Source organism: Corvus hawaiiensis, chromosome 22, assembly GCF_020740725.1.
Source record: "Corvus hawaiiensis isolate bCorHaw1 chromosome 22, bCorHaw1.pri.cur, whole genome shotgun sequence".
Taxonomy (NCBI): Eukaryota; Metazoa; Chordata; class Aves; order Passeriformes; family Corvidae; genus Corvus; species Corvus hawaiiensis.
In genome coordinates this window covers 4,026,853-4,052,001 of record NC_063234.1, presented here as the reverse complement: position 1 = coordinate 4,052,001, position 25,149 = coordinate 4,026,853, and the positions used below count along the sequence as shown (strand labels likewise).

At 56.0% G+C, this 25,149-nt stretch overlaps 1 protein-coding gene across 4 annotated transcripts; it reads left to right on the top strand.

Moving 5' to 3' along the window:
* Window positions 1–51: 51 nt before the first annotated feature.
* Window positions 52–23,911, top strand: CHD5 (chromodomain helicase DNA binding protein 5). Of its 4 annotated transcripts, none has more exons than XM_048326098.1 (42): window positions 52–157; window positions 1,250–1,380; window positions 4,131–4,310; window positions 4,760–4,878; window positions 5,383–5,621; window positions 5,980–6,104; window positions 7,230–7,353; window positions 8,749–8,915; window positions 8,996–9,214; window positions 9,725–9,934; window positions 10,022–10,233; window positions 11,204–11,335; window positions 11,860–11,968; window positions 12,266–12,457; window positions 12,543–12,743; window positions 13,117–13,254; window positions 13,661–13,782; window positions 13,969–14,142; window positions 14,828–14,969; window positions 15,170–15,301; window positions 15,788–15,905; window positions 16,354–16,478; window positions 16,837–17,068; window positions 17,146–17,271; window positions 17,405–17,577; window positions 17,735–17,909; window positions 18,318–18,410; window positions 18,807–18,895; window positions 19,089–19,222; window positions 19,437–19,581; window positions 19,764–19,923; window positions 20,049–20,128; window positions 20,246–20,372; window positions 20,687–20,794; window positions 21,111–21,248; window positions 21,498–21,606; window positions 21,787–21,919; window positions 22,108–22,303; window positions 22,485–22,645; window positions 22,736–22,850; window positions 22,961–23,011; window positions 23,261–23,911. In XM_048326098.1, the coding sequence occupies exons 1-41, from the start codon at window positions 94–96 to the stop codon at window positions 22,966–22,968; spliced, it is 5,877 nt and encodes a 1,958-aa protein (XP_048182055.1). In that variant the 5' UTR covers window positions 52–93; the 3' UTR covers window positions 22,969–23,011; window positions 23,261–23,911. The 4 variants fall into 4 exon arrangements, with proteins under 4 accessions (XP_048182055.1, XP_048182054.1, XP_048182056.1 ...); XM_048326097.1 differs by having other exon boundaries at window positions 23,258–23,911; XM_048326099.1 differs by having other exon boundaries at window positions 57–157; window positions 1,253–1,380; window positions 23,258–23,911.
* The last annotated feature ends 1,238 nt before the right edge of the window (window positions 23,912–25,149 follow it).

Genomic DNA, 25,149 nt, shown 5'->3' with positions numbered 1-25,149 from the left:
GGGGCGGGGCCGGCGCTCGCCATCTTGGCGCGGAGCGGCCGCGCCCGGCTCGGCCCCGGCGCTCGGCCCGGGGCGGGCGCTGCCCCGCCCGGCATGCGGGGCCCGGCGGCCGCCCGGGAGCTGCTGGACGACGCGGACAACGAGGAGGACGTGTCGGGTAGGCGGCGGTGGGCGGGAGGCACGGGCGGGGCAGTGGCATCGCTGCCCGGCTCGGTCCGGCCGTTGCACGGGCGATCCGCGCTCCCCGGACCAGCGGGGGCTGTGCCGGGTCCTCCCCAGTAGGTGGTTTTTTCCCCCCGAGCGGTGCCTGGGGGCGGGCTGGTCCCCCGGGCTGGGCTTGATGCAGCGATGCCCGCCCTGCCAGACCTAAACCAGCACAGAGTGAGTCAGAGAATCATGGAATCACAGGGTGATTTTGGTTGGGAGGGATCTTAAAGACCATCCTGTTCCACCCCACTGCAATGGGCAGGGACACCCTTCCCTAGAGCAGGTTGCTTCAAGCCCCAGCCAGCCTGGTCTTGAACACTTCCAGGGATGGAGCATCCACAGCTTCTCTGGACAGCCTGTGCCAGGGTCTCACAAAAGTCGAGTGAGCGATATGTCCTGACGGCTCCGAGGTGGTGCTGTATGAGCTCAGAAATTAAAAATAAAGACACAGGCCCAAAGCCGTGTGGAGACTGGCTGGGCTGCTGGGATGCACCGGGTTTGGGGAGATAATGACAGGAGGGGGAGGTGTGTGCTAGCATCTGTGCCTCTGCCCAGGGCCGGGTCCCTGAGCTGGTGTGAGCAGCCCAGAACAACCTGGGAGCTGTGGCACCCTGGCACCCATTTTCCACATGGATCCTTCCTCTCCTCCACTCACTGCGTTTTTGTGAGCTCTGCCTGGGGATCGGAAAGGTAAAAGCCGAGTGCTCCCCCAGTGTCTGCAGGCCCAGGTTAGCAGGAGCAGCAGCACACGGGGTGTGCCCGTGCCCATCTCCCAAGCGCGCAGTGTAGGCTGACCACACCTCCGTGCTGGCTGTGAGTGGCAGGAGGATCTGGGCATGGGAAGAGCTGGGGCTGGTGCTGCTGGGCAGGACCCTCGAGGGGCACCAGCGGGGCAGCTGCCAGCGTGAGGGTCTGCAGGAGAGGCCACAGAGCTCCGTGTCTCGTGGCCTGAAGCTGCTGCTCAGGTGTGTTCCTCTGATGGTGAGCACAGTGTTCTGTGCCTGTGCAGTCTGCCCACGTGAGCTGTCCCTTTTGTCCCCAGAAGAAGATGATGGGGTGCTGGAAGGATTGGATGAGTTTTTTACAGAAGACCAAGTTGTGGTACCGAAAAAGAAGAAATCCAAGAAGCTGAAAGATGGCAAGGCTGCCAAAATCAAGAGGAGGAAGAAGGAGGTAACACTGCATTTTCTCACACTGGGCTGGGGCTCCTCAGCTGTGGGGCAGAGGCAGCAGCTCAGAGTGCTGCTGGCAAGCACCTCTTGGGTCTCTGTGGATGGAAAGAAGGGTCATTATCAGGGTTTTCCCTCACTGTGCAGGTACTCTCCCAGCCCTGGGAGATGACCCAGCACCAGGGCATGGTGCCTCTTGCCCAGCTTAACTGCTCGGGGGTGGCAGTGGTCTCTGGGGAACAGCTGGGGAGAAAAGGGACCTCCATGCCTCCTGGCAGTGATGCAGGCGCCTGCCCCACAGGAGCAGCTCGGCTCTCATGAGTACATTGGTACCTGCAGCGGTACTGTCCAGCCCCTTGTGTTGAGTTCCTCCTGCCCATACCACAGTTCAGCATCCAGGGGACAGCAGTAAATCTTGCTGACGTGTGCTGCACCAACACAGCATCTGGGGCTCATGTTCCCAAGGAAGGAGATGCAAACCACGACGCTGGGACATGATTGGGGCAGAGCTTGGAGGTTTCTGTGGATACTGGTATTGGCCACACTCATTCCAGGTGTTTGCAAGTGAGATAGTCCAGGGGCCTCCAGGGCTTGGCACGTGGAAGGACTCTTGGGCCTTCTGTAGGAAAACAAAGGTGAGGATTTGTGTCCTCGAGGGTCAGGCCCTGAGGCTGCACTGGAGGTGTGCTGCTGGGTGGAGAAGGCTGACTGGCACTGCTCCCAGAGCCGTGTTGTGCCACACGGGCTCTGCCTCTCACTGTCCTATGCCCAGACAGTGCTGGATGTGAGGACAGGAGCAGACATCTTGTGTGCTGGCCCTTTTCCTGCCTAAATGCAGACAGGCTGCTGGGAAGAAAGGGCGAGTAGTGACGGTTCCTCAGCCCCCTACTTCCCCTGCTGTGGCTGGGGAGAAGTCGCTCATCCAGCACAACGGGGCATGCCCTCCTCTTGCCAAGGCGGGGCTGGGTGTTGCTGATCTCCCCAAGAGAGCTGTAAACAGATCTGCTGGATGAGGTATCACATTGAAGTGCATGTGGTATGGGTAGGAGTGTGATGAACTGCTGGTTTAAAGGCAGGTGATTCCATCCTGCACTGTCTCTTGCAGAAGTCGTGGCCCTGAGGAAGCTTGTTTCCATCGTGGCCATGGTGATGTTCTCTTTCTGCAGCTACCACACAAAGCTGGCTGGGGCTCTCTGCTCCCTCTACTTCTCCCATCGTTAGGCACAGTTTTTTCCCTTTACTGTTTTCTGAGAGGGGGAAAATAAAAATAAAACACAACTCCAAGGTGTTTTCACCTCTGCCCCTTTGCTGTCACTGCTGACCTGCCTGAGCCCTGCAGCTGTGTGTGCAGCTTGTGCTGAGCTTGGCTGCTGCTGCGCTGGGGGTGGGGAGGAAATAACAGGCTGAGAGCACTCCTGTTTATTAATTAATGCCTTATGTGGGCAGCTCTAACCAACCTCGGTTCCACCTGTGGCCGACTGTCCCCTCATCTGTCAAATCCAGGGAGAAGCTGGTGCTGGAGCTGTTGGCACGAAGCAGCACCTAGGCTGCCCTTGGGGTCAGAGGGTAAAAGATAGAGGACCTTGAATGGGGCTTCCTTTTCCTGAACTTCTCAAGAGTTTTGGGGGCAGATGAACCTTCCCCCTGCTAGAGGCGGGTGGGAGTGACGTGCAAGCCTTGGTGTGAGGCCAGTGCCTGTGCCCGCTGCAGTCGCCGGGCGCTATGGGGGCGCGGGGCAGGAGCGGTGCCACGCCGCACTGCCGCGGGAATTCGCCGGCTCCAGCCGCAGTGGAGCTCGCGGCGCCGCAGGAATCGGTGCTGCAACCCCCCGGAAAAAAATCCGCGCGGAACAGCCGGGCTGTGGTTGGAACCTCAGCGCAGGCAGATGAAGGTCCTTGGCAGGGAAGGCAGCGGAGAGGGAGATTCAACCTGTACTGCAGCAGTTCCCATGGAAACCAATTATCCTGTGCCCAATTCCAGCTGTTCCTAACCCCGCTGAAGGAGAGGCGCGGGCTGCTCCGAGCCGGGAGGGACCGGCCGGCCGCGATGGCCGCCGAGCCCCGGCAGCCCTGGGGATCAGCGCCCGGGGCCGGGGCGGTGGCTCCGGGCAGGAGGGGCCGGGGGCAGGAGGGGCGGAGGGAGCCGGGATCGGGCCCGGGAAGGGCTGGCGGGGCCGGGCGCTGTCCGCTGTGCTGGCGGGGGTCCGTCCCTCCCGCCGAGCCCGCGTGCTTCTCGGTATTCCCGAGGGACGGGATGGCATCTAGAGGGACCTGGACAAGCGCGAGGAGGGGAACCTCATGCGGTTCAACAAAACCAAGTGCAGGTGCTGCACCTGGATAGCGGCAACCCCCGGTATCAATCCCGGCTGGGGATGAGCAGATCGAGAGCAGACCGGCTGAAAGGACTTGGGGGTGCTGGTTGGTGAGAGGCTGGACATGCCCTGGCCATGTATGTTGGCAGCCCGGGAAGTCACCTGAGTGCGCTGCCCAGCAGGCGGCCACGTTCCCTGGGATGGTAATTCTGTTACCGTCAGTGTTGTGGTCATGATCTCTCCCAGAAATAAACAGAAATACCCCCTGAGCAGTCCCGGCTCTTCCAGCACCGTATAGCCATCGGAGCCTGCTCCTTTCTGACTGTCGGGAAGCAGAGTGCATCCATCTGCTGGAGATGGGAGGTTTCATGTGGCAGGGAGGGTTTGTGAGAGGAGAGCGAAGTGGGGGCAGGCTTGTTCTTCACTGCCCCTTCCTGTTTTAGGGGAGCAATGATGAAATGTCAGAAAATGAAGAGGAGATCGTGGAGAAATCAGAAAGTGAAGGGAGTGACTATTCTCCCAACAAAAAGAAGAAGAAAAAACTGAAAGACAAGAAGGAGAAAAAGCCAAAACGGAAGAAGAAGGATGAAGAGGAGGATGACAATGAGGATGGAAGTCTAAAGGTACAAATTACTCCTTTACTCTGAGCTGGTGCTAGTGCCTAAAGCCAGGCTTGGACAAGAGGAATTGGGAGTTTCATGAGAAGCTTGCCCTAGGTTTGGCAAGGATGAGATTGCAGGTGAATGACTGGGAGAGGAGAAGTTGTGTTTCCTTGGTGCTTATCTCATGTGCAGGGAGAAATTGAGTCTCTTGGAGCTGTGAAACCTGCCAAGGCCTTGTATAGTGCTACATGGTGGGGAGCATTTGCATGGTGCCACGTTAATTTGTTTCTTGGGACTGCATGAAGCATTAGTTTGTTAAGCACTTGCATGTGGTGTTTCATAAATCCCAGAAACAAATCCCTGCATATCACTGACTAGGGAGATATGGAACACGTGAGAGACCCAGCCTTGTGCTGCTCATCTGCAGAGCCGTGGCTGTTTGCGTTAATGATGACTCTCTGAATCTCCAGGAGCCCAAGAGCTCAGCCCAGCTCATGGAGGAATGGGGCCTCGATGACGTAGATTACGTTTTCTCAGAAGAGGATTATCATACTCTGACGAATTACAAGGCTTTCAGCCAGTTCCTCAGGTAGGGGACTGTGGACCTGGTGGTTGAGGTTTGGGCATTGCTCAGTCAGGAGATGAAGTTGTGAAGTCAATTCTGCATCGCCAGCTCCTTGTTGCTTCTTCCTCCCAGCTCAGTCCTCAGAACTCCATTTACTTGCAGGATTAACTGGAAACAGCTGAAGCATTTGTCTCTCCTGCTCTTCAAAGCCCAATATTTTGTGTGTGCTTATTTGAAAAGTTTGATGAGAAAAACAGAGTGTTAATGAATTTCTGCTTGTACCATGAGCCTTTCAGAGCACAGCAGGTATTTCAGGGAAGGGCAGTCTCTGAGGAGGTTTAGGTGTGCCCCCCCTTGCATATGTTTGCTTAAGGAAGCTCTGGTTTCTGCTTCCTCCCCATGAAACTGCTGCTGGGAGGCACTGCTGCCACGTCTCTTGGGCTGAAGCACCAGCAAGGGAGGGCAGGAGCAGACACACAACACAACGCTGCTGTTAACACGTGGTTCTCCCTCTCCCCTGCCCTGCAGGCCTCTGATTGCCAAGAAGAACCCCAAGATCCCCATGTCCAAGATGATGACGGTGCTCGGTGCCAAGTGGCGAGAGTTCAGTGCCAACAACCCCTTCAAGGGCAGCTCGGCGGCGGCGGCTGCGGCAGCTGTGGCTGCAGCTGTGGAGACTGTCACCATCGTCCCGGCGCTCCCCGCCAGCCCCCAGCACTCTGCCCTGCCCACCGTCGTCAGGAAGGCCAAGACCAAGGAGGGGAAGGGTGGGTGCCACTTTTGGGGGGCTGCTCTTGCCAGCGATGTGCGGCTGCTGCTTTGCCAGCAGAGCAAACTTTAGCAAACTAGGGGGAAAGGGGGTGCCAGAGGGGTGTCTGCAGCTCCCGTTGCCCTTGCAGAGGTCCTTGAGAGGCATGTGGTTCATGAACCATGGCAGATTGAGCCTCTGGGTTTGCTGGATGTTTGGCAGTTTGTGGCAATTAATTCAGCTGAGCAGTAGTGGGAAAGGGAGGGATCTCCCTTTGTGCCATGTTCTGCCTTGGGAAGTTGCGGTTTCGCTGTGCTGGGGGGTGATTTGGGTGGCGATTGTTTGTAGAGTACCAAGCAAGTTTTCAATTTGTCCAGGTCCAGGTGTGCGGAAGAAAATCAAGGGCTCCAAAGATGGGAAGAAAAAAGGGAAGGGGAAAAAGATGGCAGGCTTGAAATTCCGATTTGGAGGAATCCCCAGCAAAAGGAAAAAGGGCTCCTCTGTAAGTTTGCGGGGCTTTGGGTCTGGGAAGGAAGTGCTGGGATAAGCCCTTGTTGGGGATGGCACAGCCACCCTGTGTCGGGGGTATCACAGCCTCATTCGTGCCCCTCTGTGGGGCACCAGGCCCTGATCAGCACGTTCACTTGCAGCCGTGTCCCGGCTCAGATTTGTGAGACTCGTGTCTGGCCACAATTTTTGCTACAATCACATGACCCTGTTTACTTTCAGCAGTGCGGGTGGTAATGCCATCATTTCAGATTTCATTAGCAAAGGAATTCTTCAGGGCTTGCACTGCAGCTGAACCGTACATCACAGAGAATTCTGGGATGCTCTAATTGCATTAGCAGGGCCTGCCCATGGGCAGCTGGAGTCCCGTGGCATCGCCCGGGATGCTGGAGCTGCCCAGCCAGAACGCACCGAGCTCTTCTCAACGCACCAGTATGGGGCATGTTTCAAGGAATTAACAGCATTTTAAAGAATAATTTCCTTAGATAACTAGTGGCTAGGGGTGGGGCTCTTCTAGGTGTTGATAATATTGGTCAAACCCCCTTAGTTCACTGTGTTGCAGCTCCTGCTCTAGTTCCCATAACACAACCTGTTTGCAAGCACCTCTCTGCATTGAAGGCTGAAGTGCAGGAGCCACTCGTTGCTGCAGGTTTTCAATCATGTATCACAAAAAATTCATCCCGTGCTCTAGATCCACACATTCACCTTCCAGAGAGTCACAAAGAGCTTGGGCTGCCTCCTGCAGCTGGAGCCTGAGCACCTGGTTAGGAGTGTGCAGGCTGGGAATTTGCATGCTTGAGTCTCCTGAATAAGAATTCAGATGTATTATTTTGTTTTGACTCCATGGAATGCTGGGCCTGTTTGACTCCTTTCACGTTTTGGGAATGCCAAGTATGAAGGCCTGCACGCATGGACGCAGGAGGGCGGGCATAGCTGAAATGGGTGTCGAGAGAGAGAGAGAGGGAGCAGAGTTCTGCCAAGTACTGGAAAAAGGGGCCTTTGGATGCACTGGATGGGAGTATAGGGTTGTTCCTATCCAGGAGAACACAGTCCCAGCAGTGGAATGACAGCTGGGATGCCAGCACTTGGACTGGGTGTGCTTTGCTTTTTCCCTCTGCAGAGCGAAGAGGAGGAACGGGAAGAATCTGACTTTGACAGCGCCAGCATCAACAGCTCCTCCATGCGCTCTGAGTGCTCGGCTGGCCTGGGGAAGAGAGGGAAGAAGAGGAAAAAGAAAAAGAGGAGTAGGCCATCCTTTGTACTCTGTTCCTATTCTCTTTGGATTTGCCTGTTCAGATGGTGCTTCCCTGGCCCGTGCAGCTCCGGGCTGTGTCTGGCACTGGCTCGGTGGGACAGGATGTGCCTGTGCCTGTCTGTGTGAGTGGCATGTGAGGTGCTCTCTTGGTGTCCAGGCCCTGCTGCTGGTGCGCTTGTGCCTGCAAGGAAGTTTCAGAATTTGTGGGGTTTCCAGGGAAGTGATTTTCTGAGGAACAGCCCCTGGAGAGCTGTGGCTTGTGGCAAGCTCCCAGCAGAGCAGGGCAGGCTGTGGGTGAGACCGTGTGAAGATGGGAATGTTTTGTCTGGGTGAGGTGTGCAGTCAGGCAGAGGCAGGTGGCAGAGCTGTGGTAGTGATGCAGGGACAGGGAGGCATGTGAACCATGGTGGAAAGGATCTGTCAGGATCTGCCAGCGGCTGTGTGACCACATTTGTGTGTGTGTCCCTTCATCCCTTCTCGGGTGGATGCTGTACCATGGCACCTCTGTCCTCGTGCTGCTCTGGAGAGCAGCCCCCTGTGCTGAGCACGTTGCCTTTCTGTCTTGTGTCCTTGTTTGGGATGAGATGTTTCAGATCCAGGCGCATCCTTTGGCTTCCTAGCTTTTCTGATGGATTTTTGCTTCCAAGAAATGGAAGGGTGGCTTCTGGGCTGGGGTTGAGAGCTAGGGTGTGACACTGGCCAGCCTCCCCATTGGTCAGCGAGGCTGGGTTGGCTGGCTGGCCCCATGTCTTGTGTGTGAAGGGCACTGCTTGTGGCTTGTTGCCCTTGTGAGGGCCCTAGTGCTGGAGGTAGGCAGCTCCTGCTGCGTGCTGGAGGAGTGGAAGGTCGGAGTTCCGTGCCAGGAGTTTGTGGCAGAGCTGGGAATTGAGATGAGCCATTCCGGCACTTGCAAGGCCTTGTTCCTCTCCTCCTTGTCCCATCCATGCTGTGTTGAGAGTGCTCCTGCCTCTGTGCCAGGAGCCCCGAGGAAGAGCAGAGTAGTCCCAGGAGAGGAGTCCTGTCCTTGGCCGTGTCACCCTTGCATGGTGCGTTTGCAGCTGGTGCTGGTGCCTGGGGAGGTTTCTCTGACCGGCCTCCCTTGCAACCTCTCCAGGTTCTGGCATTCTCCATTGAGAGCCTGAAGGAACCAAAGGATGATACAGTGTGGAGAGAGAAAGAGAGACAGAGGTGAGATGATGCTGTGTGCAAAGGTGAACTGTGGTGCTGAGGGACAGAGAGGTAGTGGGAATTAACAGGAGGGGCCTGAGGTGAAACGCTGTCCTTATTTCCTTAACTGTATGGTAGAGGAGCAAGTGTCGCATTCCCTCCGGGAGAGCCTGCTGCTCTGCCACCCCTCTGACTGTCACCTGTCCCTTGCTTGCAGGCGAAGAGGGAGACGGGTACGAGACGGACCACCAGGACTACTGTGAGGTGTGCCAGCAGGGCGGGGAGATCATCCTGTGCGACACCTGCCCCCGTGCCTACCACCTGGTCTGCCTGGACCCCGAGCTGGAGAAGGCCCCTGAGGGCAAGTGGAGCTGCCCCCACTGTGTGAGTGGGGTCGGGGCCCCGTGGGAGTGGGTGGCCTGCTGGTGGAAACTCTCGGTGTTACACTGGCTATGCTTCTCCAGGAGAAGGAGGGCATCCAGTGGGAGCCAAAGGAGGAGGAGGAGGAGGAAGAGGATGGTGGCGAGGAGGAGGAGGATGACCACATGGAGTTCTGCCGGGTCTGTAAGGACGGAGGGGAGCTGCTGTGCTGTGACACCTGCCCATCCTCCTACCACCTCCACTGCCTGAACCCGCCGCTGCCAGAGATCCCAAACGGTGAATGGCTCTGCCCACGCTGTACAGTGAGTGTTACTAGCATTCCCATTCCTTGCTCTGTCCCTGCTCCCACACCTGCCTGGCCTGCCAGTGGCTCTTGTGGCTGCTGCTGCCCCTCACAGCCTTGCCCCAGGGTTGGCCTCCTGCCCTCTGTTCCAAACCCCTCCCTGAGGAGTGTCGCTGACAGGCGCTTGTGCCTGAGGTCCCAGGGTGTCTCTGGTAGGCTCTGCTGCCACTGTGGTCTCCCTGTGGGTATTGCTGGCTGGCAGCTTCCTGGCCTGGTTCCTGATGGGACCTCAAGCCTTGTTTGATATGTGGCCTAAGGAGAGGGGCCTTTTCTGCCTGGTGGCAAGACCTGTCCCCATGGGGGATGCAGAAGTGTCACAGACACTTCTCGGGCACCCTGTGCTGGCTGCCGTCTACTCGGCATTGAGGGGCCCCTTCTGCCCCCCAGTTCCCTGCTCTAGCTCCCCTGGCCCCTGACAGGGTCTCACCTTAAACTCGGTACTCTTGCCTGTTTGCTTCTGTATCCCCAGTGCCCTCCCTTGAAGGGCAAAGTCCAACGCATCCTGCACTGGGCCTGGAAGGAGCCACCGGCCGCCCCGCTCCCACCTGTGCTGCCTGCCGCGGACCCGGAGCTGGCTCTGCCCCCGCCCAAGGTGCTGGAGGGGATCCCGGAGCGCGAGTTCTTTGTGAAGTGGGCAGGCCTCTCCTACTGGCACTGCTCCTGGGTCAAGGAGCTGCAGGTGAGCCCACGTGGCATCGGTGTAGAGCCCCTGCCTGGCCCTCTGCCCCACCGCCCACGGGCTGAGCGTGGCTGCCTCCTGCTGCAGCTGGAGCTGTACCACACCGTGATGTACCGCAACTACCAACGGAAGAATGACATGGATGAGCCACCAGCCTTCGACTACGGCTCTGGGGACGAGGACAGCCAGAGGGAGAAGCGGAAGAACAAGGACCCCCAGTATGCCAAGATGGAGGAGCGGTTCTACCGCTATGGCATCAAGCCTGAGTGGATGATGATCCACCGCATCCTGAACCACAGGTGAGGAGCCTGTGAGCCAGCCTTCTGCAGGGCCAAAACCTTGGGCTGGTGGAATTTCAGCCTCTGGCTTGTGCTGAGGTCTCTGTTGCCTTGGAGGTTTGCTCCAGGGGCGAAGCTCAGGCTGGAAGGGGATCCATGCTGCCTTGTTTTCATTTCTGCTATGTTGCACATTAAAAATAGAGTTATAGCCAATTTTCCCAAAGGTAGATGCACAGTGTTGTTCCACTCTTCCCAGTCATACTGTTTGGGTCCCGTTAGAGCCTAATTATTCTGTAAATTCTGATGCTGATGGGGACGGTGCTGAGGGGAAGAGTTGGAGCATGTGGCCAACTCCCTTACAGAACCTTTACACTGACGTTTCTTTGCTGTGGAAGAAATTCCCTGTGAATGAAGTGTGCTGCGCAGATGGGCTGTGCATCGAGTGGCTGGAGACATGTTTTTTTGAATTTCTTCATTTCAAATGGCAGCTTGCTTGAAGTATCAAGCAGTAGCAGCAGCTCTGCTTGAAGGCTGCGTGGCAGGAAAGAACTAAAGCTGCCTGTCTGATTTTCGTGTGAGCTTTAGCTTGTCCACTAACAAGGCAGCAGGTTTCCCTGTAGGCACATAGTCAGACTTGGAAGTGGGTTTATTCTGATTGTAGTGTAAGCAGAACTTCCTAGAGTGGTGAATGCTGCAGGCGAGAGGGGAAGCACTGGTATCCATCCAGGCCTGGTGAAACAGGGAAATGAGGTTTGTCCAGTGGAATGGAAAAGCAGCCTGTAAAGCTTAATGGTTTGACACACTCACAGATGAATAGGCATTTCTGCTGGAAGTGTCGATACTTCATGTTTTCTACCTCGGCTTGGATGTCCTGGCCTGTAGGTGAAAGCAGAGGATGAAGCATCCAGCTCTGTGGAAGCAGGTCATGGTGAGCTGCTCCTGGGGGCTGGTGTGGCATTCACTGATCAGCTTTCTGTGCCCTGCGTTACAGCTTTGATAAAAAGGGAGACATCCATTACCTGATCAAGTGGAAGGACCTGCCCTATGACCAGTGCACCTGGGAGATCGATGACATAGACATCCCCTACTACGAGAACCTCAAACTCCTCTACTGGAACCACAGGTATGAGCCCATGGGCAGTGGAGCTGGGGGAGCCGGGCAGAGCCAGGGCAGCCTGAGTGGGTGTTTGGGACAAGGGGGACACAGAGGTGCCCCCCTTTTTGAGCACACTGGCACTGCTCGCAGCGACTTCTCTTCAAAGAGCAGTGGCCCAGCACTGAGGAAGGCTGGCCCTCCTGATGTGCCATTTCAGGGCTGCTAGGCAATCCCACCTGCTCTTTTCCAGCCTGTGCTCCCCTTCCCTTGTGTGTGCACTGCTGTGACATTCATGGTCTCCATGGCCCTGCTGCCTGTCTGCTTTGGGGGAAAGCCACAGTACTCTGAGTTTGCTGTTCTTCATTCTGGAGACGGTTGTGTGGACTGTTGGGAGGGGAAATTCAATGCCCTGTGAATGCCCGTGCTAAATGGGCCAGAAGAGCTCCTGTGGGGAGAGGGGCAGTGGAGTGTGGGAGGTGTTTCTGTCCCTTGGCTCGGAGCTGAGAGAACAGTCACCTCCTGCCCTCCCTGACGTGTGCTGGCTGTCCCAGGGAGCTGATGCTGGGGGAGGACACACGCCCTCTGAAGAAGCTGAACAAGAAAGGGAAAAAGCTGAAAGAGGAGAAGCTGGAAAAGCCTCCAGAAACACCTCTTGTGGATGTGAGTGAGTGGTGGGGACAGCATGGCAGCATGGGACCCCAGAGGGAGGGTGGGCTGTCTGCTGTTGTCCTGTGATGTTTTCCTCCTCTGGTTCCTTTGGGGACCCAGTTTGTTTTCACTGAAAATTCTGGGGTGGAGTTACTGTGAGGAGCCCGTGGGGCTGGGCTGTGCCAGGGACCGTGTCTGTGTCTCCTTTGGAGCTGTTGGATGTTACAAAGCTAAAGAGGGATGTGCTTGGGTGCAGGGGAAGGAGGGGCAGGTGGTTCTCAGTGCTCTGTGCCGTGGCTCTCCTTTCAGCCTACGGTGAAGTTTGACAAGCAGCCGTGGTACATCGATGCCACAGGAGGCACGCTGCACCCTTACCAGCTGGAAGGGCTGAACTGGCTGAGGTTCTCCTGGGCACAAGGGACAGATACAATCCTGGCTGATGAGATGGGGCTGGGGAAGACGGTGCAGACCATTGTGTTCTTGTACTCCCTGTACAAGGAGGTGAGTGGAGCGCCCGGCAGTCCCCGAGGTGGCTGAGAGCTGCTGGGCACGGGGAGAGCAGCCTGGGCTCTGTCTCCCTGAGCAGGGCCACTCGAAAGGGCCGTACCTAGTCAGTGCCCCCCTCTCCACCATCATCAACTGGGAGCGTGAGTTTGAGATGTGGGCACCTGATTTCTACGTCGTGACCTACACGGGGGACAAGGAGAGCCGGTCGGTGATCCGGGAAAATGAGTTTTCTTTTGAAGACAACGCCATACGGAGTGGGAAGAAGGTCTTCCGGATGAAGGTGGGAGCTGAGTCTGTGCCTGCCCCATTGCTTTACCTGTCAGTAAGAAGGGGAGAGGAGAATTTGACCTGGAGAGGGAGGCTGGTTAGGTCCCTGCTCAGCTGTGTCCCACGGAGGGAAGCTGGCATTGTTTACAAATGCATGAGATTTGTGATGAGCTTTACAGATTTCTGCCAGAGCTTTCTAATTTCTGTAGTCTCCTGCTTGGTTCTTGTGTTTGGGTGTTCTGCTGGCATGACTTGGCCCTGCTGTGGGCTCTGTGCCAGACAGTGCAGCCCCTCTCACCTTGGGTCATGTGCAGCAGCAGTGAAGGTGGAGGCTGTCCTGTTCCCTGCTCTCTTATCCCAGCTTTTCTCTCCCTCTGCTCCTCCAGAAGGAAGCCCAGATCAAGTTCCATGTCTTGCTCACGTCATATGAGCTGATCACCATTGACCAGGCTGTGCTGGGCTCCATAGAGTGGGCCTGTCTGGTGGTGGATGAAGCACACAGGCTGAAGAACAACCAGTCCAAAGTAGGTGGCAGGCATTTGTGAGTGATTTTTTTTTTCTCTCTTTAACATTCTCTGGCATTACAAGCCCTTCAGCAGCAGGAGAGGCAGACAGTCCTTGGACAGGCTGTTGTGGAAGGGAATTGATCCCTCTCCTTCCTCTCCCCTTTACCTGAGGCTCAATGCAGCTTCCAGCCCCTGGGACATTCACACTGTCCCTGGTGCAGGAGGAGGCAAGTGGTGTGACCCAGGGACACCCAGGATTGCTGCCTGTGCTCAGTGGGAGTGGCTGGGAGCAGGACATGCTGCACCCTGTCCTGCATGCCCAGCGTGGGGGTCACTGCTCAGTCTCCATGTGCAGCCTGCAGAGTTCCACAGTGACACGTTGGTTCCTTGCAGTCCTTGTCACCCAAATTCATTTCTTTTCCAGTTCTTTAGAGTACTGAATAGCTACAAGATCGATTACAAGCTGCTTCTCACAGGGACTCCGCTTCAGAACAACCTGGAAGAGCTCTTCCACCTGCTCAATTTCCTGACTCCAGAGAGGTTTAAGTAAGTTGCACTTAACCTGGGCCATCGGGGTGGCTCCTCGTTCTGGCTTTGGTGCAGGCACATGAGCATTATCTCCTCATGTGCCTCGAGAGCTCTGCCCTGGTTTTTAAGTCATAAAGCAGCAGATCCCTTCGCTCTCACGTGCCCCTGTCGCTCAGCGCCATGGGGGTCTGGCTGCTTCCACAGCAACCTGGAGGGGTTCCTGGAGGAGTTTGCAGACATCTCAAAGGAGGACCAGATCAAAAAGCTCCATGACCTGCTGGGTCCCCACATGCTGCGGCGGCTCAAGGCCGATGTGTTCAAGAACATGCCGGCCAAGACGGAGCTGATCGTGCGAGTGGAGCTGAGCCAGATGCAGAAGTGAGTGATTCCAGTGCATTCCCCAGGGGTGTCTGGCTTCCCCTGACATGGTGAGGTGTTAGTGGGGATTGAGGGGTCAGAGGCACCCTGCTGGCTTGGGGCCTGCTGCAGGAAGAGTGGGAGTGCTTTGTGTCTCACCAAGGAGTGTGTTCCACGTGGTTAAACAGGGCTCTGTGCAGTCCTGGGGACATTGCAGGCTGGCAGTGTGGCTCTGCTGGTTCTGGGGGCACGGAGAAAACACTGGGGCTGAACCCCCTTCTCCCATTCCCGGCACCAGGACATGGCCTGTGCTGCTCGTGTGCCTGGGTCAGCCTGGAGTGTCGCTGCTGCCCCAGCTCTGGTTGTGCCAGGCTGACCTGTTCAGCTTCAGCGGCATCTCCTGCAGCTCAGGGCACCTGCAGGAAGGGCCTGTCGCTTCTTCCCAGTGTGGTGGGCAGGAGGGCTTGGCTGGCACCCAGCAGAGGTGCGTGGTGGAGGTGCTGTGCCCCCCACTCCATCCCCCTGTTAGGGCTGTGATTCCCCCAGAGCACATAGCCCTGGGTGCTGAATTGCTTTTAAAACCCTCCAAATGTCCCTTTTGCATCTCCAGTGACGCTAGGGGGGTTTAATTCAGTGCCCTCCTGTTTGTGCCAGTCCCACACCTGCCCCAGCTGGCACGGTGTCTGTCCCATCCCCTCTCCTGCAGGAAGTACTACAAATTCATACTGACGAGGAACTTCGAAGCCCTGAATTCGAAAGGTGGTGGGAACCAGGTCTCACTGCTCAACATCATGATGGACCTGAAGAAGTGCTGCAATCACCCATACCTGTTCCCTGTGGCAGCTGTGGTACGTCCCCTGCCTTTGCACCCTGGGACATGTCTCAGGCTGTTGGGTGGTGGCTGCTTCCATGACCCTGCTTTGATTAATGCTGTGGGTTTCCGTGAGAGCGGTTTCATACAAGGGCTTTGTTTTGGAAATGCAAGTGAAGTTCTCCATGAGGTTAACATGGGTTGTCCTTGTGGGCACTGACCACGCTGCCTTCACAGGAGGCCCCGGTGCTGCCCAATGGATCTTATGATGGGAATTCTTTGGTCAAATCTTCTGGGAAACTGATGCTGCTCCAAAAGATGCTGAAGAAGTTACGGGATGGGGGTCACAGAGTTCTGATCTTCTCGCAGGTGAGAGCAGGGAGAGAGAATAAAAAATACATTTTTTTTAAGGAATTTTTTAAAATTATGTATGGGAAATTTGTGCTGGGAACAGAGAGAGATAGGTGGAATAGCTGGTGGCAGCTTCTCCCCCAGGCAGCCATGGCAGTAACGGTGGAAGGGCCGTGTCCCAGCTCGCTCCTGAGGGAATGCCTGTCGTGTTTAAGAGCTCTGTTAGCTGGGGATAGAAAGGAGACAACAGTCACGAGGCTTCTCTTTGGGGAGGGACAGTCAGACACGATTCCTTCCTGCTGGCAGAGTTGCCTGTAGAAGACGAGATGCCAGTGTTGCTCCTCTGGCAGCTGCCTGTTGGCTGTGCTTGCTTTGCTGACCACGCTGTGCCACCACCACCGTGGCTGCAGGCAAGGACCATGCCAGGGCAGGGCAGGTCCCCAGGGGAGACAGGGGGGTTTGGCCATGCAGACCCTCTCATGCCGAGGTTGCCTTGTCCTGTAGATGACAAAGATGCTGGATTTGCTGGAGGATTTCCTGGAGTATGAAGGCTACAAGTACGAGCGGATCGATGGGGGCATCACCGGCGGCCTGCGCCAGGAGGCCATCGACAGGTTCAATGGTACTTGCCTTCCTGCCTTTCTGAGGGGTGGGCATGGGGGGGATGGCAGTGTGTGGCCAGCAGCAGGTTGTCTGCCAGTGGCCAGAGCTTGTGGAACACTCACAGGTTTGGCTTCCTGGGCACAGTGGGGGCTGCTCATATTGTGCTGTTAAGCCCTTGAGTTGGTTCCCACAAGGAACCCTGAGTGTGCCAGCAGCTGTTCAGCTGGAGGGGCTCCTGCCTTTCCCTTCAAGACTTCAGCAGATGACAGAGCTTCCCCTTTGCTCTGCAGCTGGGTTCTGCAGTGCTTGGTTCCCAGGGAGCGATGTGTTTTCACTCCTTGCCACCCCTGCCTCCTGCTTGTCAGCTTCGAGTGCCATTCTGTCCCTCCAAAACGGTGCTGCTCCTCTCTGTGAGCCGTGCTCCTTTCTGTCTCACCTGTTCCCACCTCTGGGTTTGTCGTTCTCAGCTCCTGGGGCTCAGCAGTTCTGCTTCCTCCTCTCCACCCGCGCCGGTGGTCTGGGCATAAACCTTGCTACGGCCGACACTGTCATTATTTATGATTCTGACTGGAATCCCCACAATGACATCCAGGTTTCTGACTTTCCCTTTTCCTTCCTGTGTAGTAAGTACCTCTCTGGCTCTGCCCTCTCTTTGCACACCCTTACTGGGATTTCAGTATCTTCTCTGGAGAGCTGCTGACACTTTCTGCTGTGTTTGTGGGTGTTTCTGCTCAGCAGCCCCCTTCCTGCACCCTGTGGCCTCACCCCAGCCACTCTGCAGTCTAGGGGAGACCTGACACATAAAACTGGCTCTCCCTGTGACATTCTCACTTCTTCCTCATACTTGTCCTCAAATGGGTGCCCCTCATGCAGCTTGGAGGGTGAGAAGCATGGCCCTCTTGTCCAGCTGGCCCGGTGCCACCCTCGCCAGCTCCATCCTCTGCCCACAGGCGTTCAGCAGAGCTCACCGCATCGGGCAGAACAAGAAGGTGATGATTTACCGCTTCGTGACCAGGGCCTCTGTGGAGGAGCGCATCACCCAGGTGGCCAAAAGGAAGATGATGCTCACCCACCTGGTGGTCCGCCCGGGGCTCGGCTCCAAGTCGGGCTCCATGACCAAGCAAGAGCTGGACGACATCCTCAAGTTTGGGACAGAAGAACTCTTCAAGGATGATGTGGAGGGTGAGGTGGGAATGCTCTGTGTGAGGCAGGGCCCTCTCTGATCTGTTGGGGCTCACTCTCCTCTCCCTGTGCCACAGGCATGGTGTCTCAGGGACAGCGGATTGCCGTGCCAGATGCTGTTACCCCTTTCTCGGACACGCTCTCAACAAAAGGGGGTGCAGCAACTCCTGGCATGAAAAAAAAGCATGGTGGCACCCCACCAGGTGTGTAACTCTTCCTTGCTGGGATGACTCGTCCCCCTCCCTGTCCCCTCACCTCACCTGAGCTTGCCTGGCTCAGGAGTGCACTGTCCAGCACCCTGATCTGCGCTGCCATTCCCCTCGCTTTGGTCTCCAGGTGACAATAAGGATGTGGATGACAGCAGTGTGATCCACTACGATGATGCTGCCATCTCTAAGCTTTTGGACCGAAACCAGGATGCGACTGACGACACGGAGCTGCAGAACATGAATGAGTATCTCAGCTCCTTTAAAGTGGCTCAGTATGTTGTGAGAGAAGAGGACGGTGTGGTAATGTGATCAGTATCACGTCTTACAATCACCCCTTTGTACATCCCTCCGTGTTCCCTCTGCTGCCTCTCCTGTCCCTGCGAGCGCTTGGCACGGGGCAGGACCCTCCCTGCTCTCTCTCTGTGACTGCTCGAGCCCCTTGTCTCTGGCTCTGCAGGAGGAGGTGGAACGTGAGATCATCAAGCAAGAGGAGAATGTGGACCCTGACTACTGGGAGAAGCTGCTGCGGCACCACTACGAGCAGCAGCAGGAAGATCTGGCCAGGAACCTGGGGAAAGGGAAGAGAATCCGCAAGCAGGTCAACTACAATGACACATCACAGGAGGACCAAGGTATGGCCACAGATGCTCAGCTCCTGGCTAGGCTCATGGGACAGAGCTGTCACTTGGTGTCTCTCTGCAGCTGGTAGATTGCCTGGATCTGTACTTCCCAGATTCCTAAACTTTCCAATGTAGAAATTTTCAAAGATTTTTTCTTTTCCTTTGTTGGTCTGTAAACTCTGGTTTTGCTGGAAGAATCTAGGAAAGAGATGTCTGTGGGCAAAATACTTCAAATTGGGTTTTTGCTGCATAACAGAATGCTAATTCTATAAAACCTGAGGACATGATTTCCTGTTGCTCTGTCCCCCTCTCCTGCTGCCTGGCAGTGAATGCGTGTCATACCCACAAGCAGGCTCTGACCTGTCTAGCACATCCCTCCCAGGCAGGGTCTTCTAACCTGGCCTCCCTTGTGCTCTGCAGAGTGGCAGGACGAGCTCTCTGACAACCAGTCAGAGTATTCCATTGGCTCTGAGGATGAGGACGAAGACTTTGAAGAGAGGCCAGAAGGCCAGAGTGAGTTGATGTGTTTGATACTCCCTGGGATTTGGAAGCATCAGGAATGTCTGGGTTGGAGGGACTGGTGTGCCCAGGGCCTCTGTTGAGGGGACTGTGTCCCTGCTTTCTATCAGGTGAGGAGCTTTCCAGGGCAGGGAAGGCAGCCAGCTTCTTCCTTGGCCTCTGCAGGACTGTGGTCTGGTCCGCCACGAGGACCAGGCATGGTTCCCCCCCTGCCTGGGAAGGGCAGAGGAGTGTCCTCGCCTAGGGAGTGGCTGGAAGGGACCCTGCAGCCTGGGCAGGTGGCTCTGGCAGGTTCTGCTCCCATCGGGAGGGAGGGCAGGAAGCCTGGGGCACATGAGGTGTCTTTCCTTGCTGCCTGGCCCTTCCATCACTGAGGCTGCTTGGCTGTAGGTGGCAGAAGACAATCCCGGAGACAGCTGAAGACTGACAGAGACAAACCTCTCCCTCCTTTGCTGGCAAGAGTTGGGGGGAACATCGAGGTGAGCCCCAGCCTCAGCCAGAGCATGTCCAATGCTGTCCTGTCTGGGCTGCCTGCTGGCTGGATCCATCTGTGCTGAATCACTGGGATGTTAGTCCTGGTCCAGCAATGCCTATCACAGCTGTGAGGCTCCAGGATGCCACATGCTGCTGAGGCCACTCTGTGATCCCAGTGATAACCTTCGCTTCCTGCAGGTTCTGGGCTTCAACGCCCGGCAGCGCAAGGCGTTCCTGAATGCCATCATGCGCTGGGGAATGCCGCCCCAGGATGCCTTCAACTCCCACTGGCTGGTCCGGGATCTGCGAGGGAAGAGCGAGAAGGAGTTCAGGTATGGAGGTCCTGGCAGGCAGGCAGGGTGGGGAGCCTGCACCCCTTCACTGTGGGCTCTTTTTGAGGAGGCAGTGTCTGTTTCATCGAGATGGCGTCTCTCGTTCTCTTCCTGGGTGTGAGACTTCCCTCACCCATGGGTGACAGGGACCATGGGCGTGCTGGGTTGAGCAGGGAGGCCGCGGGCCAGGACTGAAGTCTGGCTTCCCTGGCAGGGCGTACGTCTCTCTCTTCATGAGACACTTGTGTGAGCCTGGGGCAGACGGTGCCGAAACCTTTGCGGACGGCGTTCCCCGGGAAGGGCTGTCGCGCCAGCACGTGCTGACTCGCATCGGGGTCATGTCACTAGTAAGGAAGAAGGTGGGTGAGTAAGATTATGAATGGGCCATTTCAGGAATGTTCTGGAGACTTTTCCCAGTTGGGTGGGTGCAGCAGTCCTGCCACTTGGTCACTCTGGATGAGCAGCCTGGACATGCCCACTCCATGGCAGCAGCTGGGAATGTCCCTGCTCTGTTTGACCTGATGATGTGTGTCTGGCCCAGGTCCAGGAGTTCGAGCATGTCAATGGGAAGTACAGCACCCCAGACCTGGTTCTTGAGGGCCCGGAGAGCAAGAGATCCAGTGAGGTTGTGTCTTCAGATCCCAACACGCCTGTCCCGGCCAGCCCAGCACACACACACACGGGACCAGGGGCCCTTGCAGGTATCCAGGGGGTTGTGGCTGGGGTCTGGCTTGGGAGGGAGCTGGATGAAGACACTAGAAGGTTTTGCAGGTGCTTGGCCCATCAGGCCCTGTTCAACAACTTCTTGGCTTTGCTCTTCCTACAGACAAAATAGAAGCACAACTGGGGTTCCATGAGGAAAAGGACCCGGTGGAGCAGAAGCCCAGAAAGGTGATTGACAGCCAGGTGAGGTGGCTTTGTTCAGCATCTCCTCCAGGAAGCTTCCCCTGGTCTGCCTGGGAACTTGGGGTGCTCCCTAGGGAAGGGAGGGCTGCTGATCTGGAATGGGTGCTTGGCATTTAGGTGCCTGCAAGTGCCGAGGTGGAGAGCGAAGAGCACCCGGAGAGCTGTGACAGCAAGGAGAGGCCAAGGGAAGAGAAGCAAGAGGATTGTGAAAAGGCTGAGCCTTCTTCTGAGCCCCTGGTGAAAGGTGAGGCTGTGGCTCTTCTCTGTGTCGCTATGGGAAACCTGAATGTTACAAAGTCCTGCAGAAATTCTTGAAAAAACAGGTTGTAAATTGCATGAAATGGTGATCTTGGGGGGCATTCGTTTCTCCAGATGTCTCAAGGAAGAGTGAAAACTAAATACATTTATTTGATAAAATGCAGAAGAATGTTCTGTTTGAAGTTTTTTAGCGCCTTGGACATACAAACAATACAGTTACTTTACCCTAAAAGGGAAAGTCTGTCTGGATAAGTAGGTTGTTCCCTGCAGAGCATTTTCCATGTCAAGCATTTCTTGTAGGCCTGTTCCCTCCTGCCGACGAGGGGATTCAAGAGCAAGAGAAGCCTTTGGAGAAGGCGGAGTTGAGCAGCAGCCCAGGGAAGGGGGAGGATAAAGAAGTCAAACCAGGTGAGGCATGAGGCTTTGGAGAGAGAAGAGTGGGAAGAATTCCGGGAATGAGGCTGGTGCCTGGCACAGTGACAGAGTGTGCCCACAGGATGGTGGCAGTGATGCCATCAGCAGCAGCAGCGCTTGTGCTCAGGAGCCGTGAGTGGGAACAAGACCCTCTTGGGGTGGGCCCTGCCTGTGCTAACAATGGGACCTGCTGGGAGGGGTTGGTGGCTTTTGCAGCAGTGACTGGCTGTTGATGGGGCAGGGGTGGCACCAGTGTGTCTGGTGGTGGAGCACAGTTAGACAGGGCCAATTCCTTGTGTTTGCCAAGCAGAGGATGGCAAGGAGGAGGAGAAGGAGCAAAGTGATGCCCAGCAAAATGGTGACAAAGAGGAAGAGGAGGAAGGAAAGAAGGATGACAGAAACATGAACTTCAGATTCATGTTCAACATTGCCGACGGTGGCTTCACAGGTAAGAGAGAGAGATGAGGTGTTGGCCTCTCCTGCAAAGCTGCTGCAGAGGCTCTGAACCTGTCCAAGGAATGTGACCCTTATCATGGGCCATGGATGGGCTGGTGCTTTGCTGGCAGCAGCAGAGCTGGGTCTGCGCTGTGCCTGTGGCCCTGGGAGGTTCCATCGCTCGCCCTGCCCGCATGCTGTGCGTTGACCCGCAGCCCGGCTGCCTGATCAGGCTGTCTCCCTTCTGCTTCTGCTTCCACAGAGCTGCACACGCTGTGGCAGAACGAGGAGAGGGCTGCCATGTCCTCTGGCAAGATCTATGACATCTGGCACCGCCGACACGACTACTGGCTGTTGGCAGGAATTGTCACGTACCCTTTGACCCGGCAGAGCAGGAGGCAGTGAAGCGAGAGAGGCCTCTCTGGGGTGTGGGAGCTGGGCTGGCGCTGCAGTAATGAGCAGGGAGGGGGCTTGGGGCCATGGTGTCGCTGTGGGGTGGTGGGCAGGCTGTTGGCTGGCTGGTTCTGCCCTTGACACTTCCCCCACACCAGTCACGGCTATGCCCGCTGGCAGGACATCCAGAATGACCCACGCTACGTGATCCTCAATGAGCCCTTCAAGTCGGAGATACACAAGGGGAACTACCTCGAGATGAAGAACAAGTTCCTTGCCCGGCGGTTCAAGGTGAGTGGCAGGTGAAGGTGAGTCCTTACTGGTGGGAGGACCAGAGCGGTGCCCCGAAGCCTGGAGGGGGTTTGCTAGCGCCTTCTGTGAGTGAAGTGGGGAGTGGACTTTGTGAGGGGCTCCGTGGTTTATTGGTTTATAGTGGGGCGGGGTCTGGTCCTGAGTCCTTCCCTTCCTGCACCTCCCAGTTGCTGGAGCAGGCCCTGGTGATCGAGGAGCAGCTGCGGAGGGCGGCGTACCTCAACATGACCCAAGACCCCAGTCACCCGGCCATGGCGCTCAACGCGCGGCTGGCAGAAGTGGAGTGCCTTGCCGAGAGCCACCAGCACCTCTCCAAAGAGTCCCTGGCTGGGAACAAGCCTGCCAACGCTGTCCTGCACAAGGGTGCGTGCCTGCAGGGCTGGGGGAGTCTGCCCTGAGGCTAGGAAGGGTTCCCCACCCTGACCTGGGGAGCCTGGCCTGGAGGTGTCCCCATTTTGTGTTCCCTCAGCCAGGAGCTGCCTGCTCCTCTCAGCTTGCTGGGTCTGGCAGGCATCCCCCCAAGTACCTCCTGCTTTACTTGCAGTGCTGAACCAGCTCGAGGAGCTGCTGAGTGACATGAAGGCTGATGTGACACGCTTGCCCTCTATGCTGTCCCGCATCCCGCCCGTGGCCGCCCGGCTGCAGATGTCAGAGCGGAGCATCCTCAGCCGCCTGGCCACCCGTGGAGGGGATCCAGCTGCCCAGGTCTGTGGGGGCACAGAGCCCCTCACTGTGATGGTCATGGTCAGGTCAGGGCTGCAGGTCCATGTCTTTTCTCCCTCCTTGCCTCCCCAGGGCTCCTTTGGCTCCTCCCAGATCTTCAGCAACAACTTTGGGCCAAATTTCCGTGGTCCTGGGCCAGGTGGGATTGTCAACTACAGCCAGATGCCTCTGGGACCCTATGTGACTGGTAGGTTGGGGTTTTACTCTTGGGCAGAGAAATTCAGAGGGTGGATTTGGGCTGTCCAGAAGTGCTGCCAAAGGACAGTAGTGAGCAAGGTGTTTCCTCTGTCACCACAGATATTTAGCAGTTCCCACGATTTTCCCCTGCAGCTCCCACTCCTAGCCGAGGTAAGGCTGTGCTTCCCGCTCTCTGTGCTCCATTTGCTGGGGAACGTGAAGGGGTGGGGGGGTAAATTGGAGGCTCCATTTTGCACTGCCCCTCCAGTGCCAGTGTCTGGCTGTGGCCTCTGACTCGAGCAGCCGCAGTGGAGGTGGGAGCAGATCCTTCCTGCAGCCCTTCCCAGGTGCCCGAGGGGTTGGCATGTGGGGAGGGTCCAGATTTGGCTGATGGGTAGCCCTCCCCTCTTCTCCCAGCAGCCCTGGGGGACAGTCCCCTGTCCCTGGCCATGAGCCGCTGTCGCCAGAGGTCGGTGGGGAAATTGTGCCAGTGTTGCCTGCGTGGAAGACAAGCTGCCGCCGGCGCTGCCGGGCTGTCCCGCTCCCGCTTCAAGTGTGCTTCGCCTGCTGCGGCCCCTGTGGGAGCGGTGGGGCCGGGGTTTTGTGTCCGTGTACATTTTTTGCACTTTCTTATTGAAGACTTGAAGAGTTTGGGCAAGGTGGGTGGAGGGGAGGGAGGGAGGGAGGGCTGGAGTTGCGGTGTTTGTCTGGTTGTGTTGGCACGTTTGGGGGTGAGGGGAAGCCACTGCTGCCGTGTCCCAGCCGGCTGTGCTCCCCAGCTTCCCCCTAAGGGCTGTCTCTGCATCCTCGTGGTGTTGGAGCAAGCCCACGCCTGCTGCTGCCCCGCTGGAATCCCGGGCACTGCTGTGGTGTGGCTGGGGGTCCACATGTGCCGGGCTTGGGGCAGGCAGATGGAGGGGACGTGGGTGGGACAGAGGGGACAGCTGGAACTGGGATGGGGATACCTCGAGCGTGGTGACACCGGCAGCTGTAAGCAACGCCCCTGCATCCGCTTCGTGCTCTGTGCGTCCCGGTTTCTGTTCTGTGTTTTAATAAATCCTTTGGGAAGGATGCAGTGGAGTCTGGCAGGGGAAGGGATGGTGGGGCGGCCTTGGTGGGGCCTGGCCACGGTCTTGGTACCCCTGTTGTCCTGCACACGTGTCCACACACACACAGATGTGTCCACAGACACAGATGTCTACACACACACGTACGCAGATGTGTGCGTGTCCACACACGTGTCCACGCACACACGGACACAGACATGAGAATGTTGTGTGTATCTGCACAGATACTGTAATCTCTGCATGAGTGCACATACATGTGCATATGTCTGTCACCCCCATACATGTATGTACCTCTTCATCTATAGCATGTGTAGATCTGTGTACACACATGTGTAGATATGCACAGAACTGTAAGTTTTAGATCTATATGTGTGCATATAAATCTTTATGTGAGTATACATGGCTATAAATACCGATTTATTTAGGTACTGCTATGTGGGTGTGTATCTGCATACACATCTGTATATTATACGTCTGTATAATGTATTTGCAGTTTTAATACGCGTGTATTTATGTACATTCATACTTGTGTGTATGTAGACACAGCTCTGGGTAGATAACAGATATATAGGTCTATATGTGGTATGGGTGTATAGATATATATTTACAGAGGTGTATATACACATACATGTATCTGTGTATGTACAAATACACATAAATGTGTATTTGTAATTTGAACATATGCACATGCATACACATACATGTGTAGATATATCTATATATCTACACATCTCTATATATCTGTATCTCTGTATGGCTATATAGGTGTATTGGTCTGTGTGTATATGTACAGACACGTATGTATTTGTAATGTTTATATATTTATACATAAGGGTAGATGTAGGTAAAGGTGTATAGCTGTCCTAGACAGTATACATGTGTATATACACACAGACACATACGTATTTGTCATTTCACACATACAGATGAGTGTATATGTTTCTGTTTGCTTACAAACATTGATGTTCTGTAGACAGATGTACATGTATAGATAAAGCTGTATAGGTATAGCTGCAGGTAAATCCATGTACCTAAAGGTGTAGGGGTGTGGATGTGGGAGGTGTGCACACTGAACCATATACAGAGGGGAGCTCTGATGTCATGAGTGGGTCAGGAGAGACCCTCCCGTGTTTGTACACACATGTTTATGGTGGGGCTGTAGCTGCAGCCATGGCTACAGAGCAGATAAACACACGTGCACTGTGCACAGAGCACACACACATTCACAGACCTCTCACAGTG